The sequence below is a fragment of the Myodes glareolus genome, chromosome 6, assembly GCF_982192425.1.
Source record: "Myodes glareolus chromosome 6, mMyoGla1.1, whole genome shotgun sequence".
Lineage (NCBI taxonomy): Eukaryota > Metazoa > Chordata > Mammalia > Rodentia > Cricetidae > Myodes > Myodes glareolus.
Window position 1 is genome coordinate 110,518,968 of NC_142031.1, and position 6,286 is coordinate 110,525,253.

The following is a 6,286-nucleotide window of genomic DNA, read 5'->3' on the forward strand; positions in this document are numbered from 1 at the left end:
GCAGGCGGATCTCTATGAGTTCGAGGCCAGCCTGATCTACAAGAGCTAGTTCCAGGACAGGTTCCAAAGCTACGGAGAACCCCTGTCTTGAAAAACAAAACAAAAAATAAAAACCCCACAGAATTAGAAGCCATAACATATAAATAAAAGAGCAATAAGGTAAAAAGTGCCCAAAGCATTGGGAGACAAAATTCTCCAAAAATGAGTTGGTTTTGAATTTCCATCTACTGCTGGGCATAGGGTCTGGCCTGAAGTGTGGTTTGTATACCCAGTGAGACTCTGCTGCCTCCAGTAGAGAAAACTAACTTTTCCTTTGCAAATGGTTTCCAATTGGAGATAGCGTCTTTATCAGGGATGGGTGCTGGGACCCCATCTTGCTTGGACCTCTGCAGACCCTGTGTACACTGCCAGTCTCTGAGTTTGTACGTATATCAGTTCTGCTGTGTCTTCTGCCGTATATAGTTTCCTTGATGTTCTCTATCCTCACTGGCTCTTATAACCTTTCCACTTTCTCGTCCTCAAAGTTGAGGGAAATGTTTTGTATCCCACGTATTACTAAATCCAAGGCAGACAAAACTAATCTGATTCTTCACTTTGCCAGTGAAGAACTATACTGGATACTTTAGATCCAAGTCTAGCAGCATTACCTAAGTCATTTCTGCCAAAGCTACTCGCACCCCTCCTTGCCTCCTCCTCTGAGCTCTTAACCCTTTCATGCCCGCTCCTCTGTGCTCTGACCCCTCCTGGACTCCTTCTCTGAACTCCAACCTCTCCTGGCCCCCTCCTCTAAGCTGTACTTCTGATTCCCTGAGCCACTAGGACAGCCCGAGATATTTTCATTTCAGCCCAAGTCCATAAACCAGCCATAATCAGTACAGACTGAGCACATTATCTGCTTTCAACCAGCAGATTTCTTGCACCTCAGTTGCATACTTTGATTGAGGAGAGGGGGATTTTATTGTTTTGTTTTTCAAGACAGGGTTTCCCCGTTGATTTGGAGCCTGTCTAGAACTCACTCTGTAGACTAAGCTGACCTCGAATTCACAGAGATCCAACTGTCTCTGCCTCCTGAGTGCTGGGATTAAAGGTGTGCACCACCACTGCCCAGCTGAGGAGAGGGGGATTTTAATAGCAATTTTTTTATATTCTTGAGAATCTGTAATCCATTATATGGTTAGAAAGAGAGATATCTCTTTAAAACAGTTATAGCTCTTACCAGCCTCTATCCTTCCTAAGGGATAGAGTAGATAGAGCTATAGACATAAAGCAATAGGCACTTTCTTTCTCCTACTCAAATAATTCAATTCCGCTGGCTTTTTGTTGCTGTTGTTTGTGCTTTATGTATATGAGGGGGATTTGGTTTGGTTTGGTCTTTTGAGATAGGACTTCTTATGTCTCAAGTGGATCTTGAATTTACTGTGTACTCCAGGATGATCTTGAGCTGAGCCTTCTGCCTCTCCCTCCCAAAAGTTTCCTAATGCCAGACCAGCCCTCCACTAAGCTGCGCATCCAGTCTTCTCTTGAGCATACTGAGTAAACAGTAAATGCTATGGCTCTTCATAGGCTAAAAGTAGTGAGACTATAGCAGCACAGAATCTACCGTATCTTCTTTACCACAGGAAGGAGTGATACTGTTGGTTTGGTTTGTTTTTGCTCCCCACACCAAGACAGGGTTTCTCTGTGTAGCCCTGGCTGTCCCAGAACTTGCTCTGTAGACCAGGCTGGCCTTGAACTCAGAGATCCACCTGCCTCTGTCTCCCAACTGCTGCTTTTCCCTTATCTCTCCACAATTTTCAGAAACAAGATTCTTATCCACAATTTCTTCAGCTAAAGAAATATTGCATTGTCTATTTTCTATCCTCTTTCTTTTTTAAAAAATATTTATTTATTTATTATGTATACAATATTCTGTCTGTGTGTATGCTTGAAGACCAGAAGAGGGCACCACACCTCATTACAGATGATTGTGAGCCACCATGTGGTTGCTGGGAATTGAACTCAGGACCTTTGGAAGAGCAGGCAATGCTCTTAACCACTGAGCCATCTCTCCAGCCCCTTCTATCCTCTTTCTTGTGGGAATAAATTTATTTGTTTGAGACAAGGTCTCCTTATGCCACCCAGTCTGGCCTTGAACTCACCAAGGATGACTCTGGTCTTCCCAGTCTTCCTTCCCTCCTTCCCAGTGCCGGGGTTACTGGTGTGCACCACCATCCTACTAATGCAGTGTTAAGGGATAACATGTATGATGTCAATCCCTTCGCTTGGTCAACTGAGTCACTGGTGTACAAAATCTGTAGTAGGGTGTTCCTGGAAATCATGTGGTCGGCCAACTCCTTTATAGACCAAGAATAGTCACTTCTGAGACACAAAGAAAAGATACTAGGAGAACCATGACTTCTTTGGAAGAATCCGGAAGGCAATAAATATCAGGACTTGGTATGAGGACATATTGAATGTCTATGGATTTGCTGTGACATGAATTTAAAAAACTTCTGAGAGTTTGCCAAATAACCCTATATTAACCCAGATGGATAATTTAAATAAGGAATGTGAGGACTATATTTGAATGCTTAATGAGTTCCCCGAAAAGCTACAAAAAGTATTGAATATGTTGAGAGTTCTACCTATTTTGTTTTGTTTTTGAGACAGGGTTTCTCTGTAGCTTTGAAGCCTGTTCTGGAACTAGAACTAACTCTTCATAGACCAGGCTGGCCTTGAACTCACAGAGATCCGCCTGCCTCTGCCTCTGCCTCCCCAGTGCTGGGATTAAAGGTGTGTGCCACCACTGCCCGGCTTGAGAGTTCTACCATTATATAGGAAGATGTGGGTGTATGGTGTTGTGTCAGAGAAAGAGGAATTGTAAGTTAGGACAGTTCAAAAACTGAAAATGCAGTCAGATCTCTCTACCTACGGATTCCACATCTGTGGGTCAAAAACACCAGCAGATCAGATCACCACATACTATGTAACTGAACTTCCAATACTCTCAGGAATATTGAGTGACTTTGGAATTTCTGTCATTTGTCCCTAAATGACCTTATATAGCACTATATTTGGCATGCTACATAATAATCTAGAGATGATGTATATATTGGGAAGACTATGTAGACTGCATGCAAATACTACACCACTTCATGAGAGGTACTTGAGCACCCATGGGATTCTGTATGGGTGCTGTGGACTGTTCTGGAGCCAACTGCCCCTAGGGATACCTAAGAATAACTGTACTCATACAGACTCATGCAAATCATAGGACCAGTGGCTTGAAAGGGATCTACGGCGATTTAGACCAGCCTCCTAACATCTAGAGTTAATCCGACGGTGGAAGGAAACATGGTAGAATGTAAATAAACTTCACCAAAGTTTGCGGGTTTACTCTTGAGACCAAGAAATGGGTCTGCCGAGCACCAGGTATCTTTAAACACTTGACAGAATAAGTCAAAGCTAGACAGAATTTATGGAAAAGAGCGCCACCAATTAGAATTTGGACTCTGAATTTGGGAGATAAGAGTAATGAAAAAGGGCTGGGCCATGGTGGTACACACCTTTAATCCCAGCAATTCGGTAAGCAGAGGCAGGCGGTTCTCAGAGTTCAAGGTCAGCATGGTCTACAGAGCTAGTTCCAGGTCAGCTAGGGCTGTTACAGAGAAACCCTGTCTCAAAAAACTAAGAAAAATAAAAAAAAGAATAACGAAGAAAACTTCCAATAGTAGAATTTAGGATGTCGGGGAATTCGTTTTGAAGCGCAACTGCAAAAGCTTGCTAACAAAACTTCCATCCCCAATATGGTCGGAAGGGATGCAAGGCCAGCAGATCAATCGTGTTTCTTATTAAAGCTTGCCTGCACACCCTCCTTATTTTTCTACAATCACTATGGGAAGGGAACAAGGCCTCCAGGTGACGGTCCTGTATGCCACAAGGGCCGCCCGCACCTTCCCCAGCTTTGGGGAAGCTCTGTCACTGGGAGAGCCAGAAGGTCACCAGCGGGCATCCACTCGGGGCGGAGCAGTCCCGTCAGCCAGGGAGTCTTGTCTAAGCCGGGGTAAAGGTCGCCAGCTGACCGGGCAGCAGTCGTGACACTCCTCGTGGGCGGCGGCCGAAAGAGGCTGCAGAGCCAAGTGTCACCTGAACCACGCTGCGCCCTGGATCCCGAGGTAGTCGCCGTCCAGCCTCCCCACGCCCCCGCAAGTCCCGGACCCCCGAGGGTGACGTCACCCACGTCCACGCCTTACGTCCGAGGGCCTGTCGTAAGTGCCGGGCAAACGAGGCCTTTAGAGGAAGGGCGCCCTCTGGGCACACCCTAAATTGCTAGCCCGTACGCGCGCGCATCTCGCCGGAGCGGTCCCGATGCTGAAGCCAATGAGACGCGGCGACGCCACGTCGCAGCACCCGACGCTGCCGTACGTCGGGCCGCGGGCGGGCAGAGCAAGTGCGGTTGCACCGACACCGGTACTTAGGCGCGGGCCGGCGTGTCCTTGGGCTAGAGAGCGGGACGTCCGTCTTCGGGTCGCAGCAGCGTTTGTGGTGTTGATCACCCGGGAGCGGTGAGCGCGGGACGGGGACGCGGGGCGGGCAGGGCGCGAGGAGGCCGGCGAGGGCCTGATCTAGTGGCACAAGGCCGGGCTGGAGGCGGCGTGGGCGCTGGGCCGGGGCCTGGAGTGCTAGAGATCTCTCGCCCACCGCCCTTCCAGAGAGCAGAGGCTGCTGCTCCTCAGGAACTGGCCGGTCCATTTTCCTGATCGGTCATCCGGAAGAGTGTGTTAATCATTCCCCTTGAATCCGGCTTGAATGGATGACCTCGTGGTCACCCCCGCGATCTTAAGACGCGAAAGGGAGAAGGTTCCTACCCCAGCCCTCCCTTGCTTTCCGGTGCCAGACTAATGCAAGAGAGAGTAATTTAACCTCCAAATGAGAGCAGAGCCGCTGAAAGCACTTAAGACACACACACACACACACACACAGCCCTATTGCTGTGCTTTGTCTTATTTTTGGAGGTGTCTTTAATTGGCAGCTCAGACAGCAATTCCGCATCCTGAAACGTTAGAATCGCAGTGGTTTTGGTTTAATGCAATTGTAGTCCAATTTCATATTTGTGACTTTTTGACCTTCCCTTCTTCTGAAACACAGATTTGAGTTGCTTTTCCACTTCCCTTACTTGAGCACAAACCTATCATGAACATAGACTTGCCTTAAGTGAGGTGGAGGGGTCTCCTAATTAGTGTGCTTGTTATTGGAGAGTATTCCAACTCTCAACGGAGTGAGGGAGGCGGCATCTGGCCAGGTGTTAAAGGACAGGAACTAGCAGTGGGTTGCTAGTTAGGTGATTTGAATGGTCATCAGGATCCATTGTATGTGTTTCCTGAGCGAGTTATTTGAACTGTTGGGTCTTTTCATTTTTAGAATTAAAAATGGGTGATGTTGAGAAAGGCAAGAAGATTTTTGTTCAGAAGTGTGCCCAGTGCCACACTGTGGAAAAGGGAGGCAAGCATAAGACTGGACCAAACCTCCACGGTCTGTTTGGGAGGAAGACAGGTCAGGCGGCTGGATTCTCGTACACAGATGCCAACAAGAACAAAGGTAAGTGGGACTGTGGTTAGATCACAGCACAGGCTGTACGGGTGTAACCAATGGTAGACTTACCAGGAGCATGAAACGCTTTAACCACTGCATCCCTTTCTGTTTAGGCATCACCTGGGGAGAGGACACCCTGATGGAGTATTTGGAGAATCCCAAAAAGTACATCCCTGGAACAAAAATGATCTTCGCTGGAATTAAGAAGAAGGGAGAAAGGGCGGACCTAATAGCTTATCTTAAAAAGGCTACTAAGGAGTAACTCCACTGCCTTATTTATTACAAAACAAATGTCTCATGACTTTTAATGTGTACCATAATTTAATTCATACCCCAAAATTCAGATCATGAATGACTAACAATGTTTTGTTGGACAGTCCTGATTTAAGTAAAACTGACTTGGAGAAAAGTGGATCTGATCTTTTTTAAAAGTAACGATTCCAGTTGCATAAACACTGTCACTGCTCTCCCTTTCTCAAGATACGATTGGACTTAGTTATTACAGTTCTACTTTCCACAAAGATGGGGGTGTCACCTCAAACCTACTAAATGGTCTTATAATTACATTTATATAATTGGACATATGAATATGTTTAAACACTGGGGAAATTCTGTCACCATCTCAGAAATGAGAAGACTCGCCTGTGGTAAAGTTTGTACTCCCTGCTGTTACAGGCAGTGGCTAAAGGTCAGGAGGCAACTGTCTATTCTTGAC

At 46.5% G+C, this 6,286-nt stretch overlaps 1 protein-coding gene across 1 annotated transcript; it reads left to right on the plus strand.

Annotated features, from left to right (window-relative positions):
* The first annotated feature begins 4,387 nt into the window (after window positions 1-4,387).
* Cycs (cytochrome c, somatic) lies at window positions 4,388-5,980 on the plus strand. The gene is made up of 3 exons (XM_048440331.3): window positions 4,388-4,544; window positions 5,401-5,577; window positions 5,685-5,980. The coding sequence occupies exons 2-3, from the start codon at window positions 5,409-5,411 to the stop codon at window positions 5,831-5,833; spliced, it is 318 nt and encodes a 105-aa protein (XP_048296288.3). The 5' UTR covers window positions 4,388-4,544; window positions 5,401-5,408; the 3' UTR covers window positions 5,834-5,980.
* Window positions 5,981-6,286: the final 306 nt, after the last annotated feature.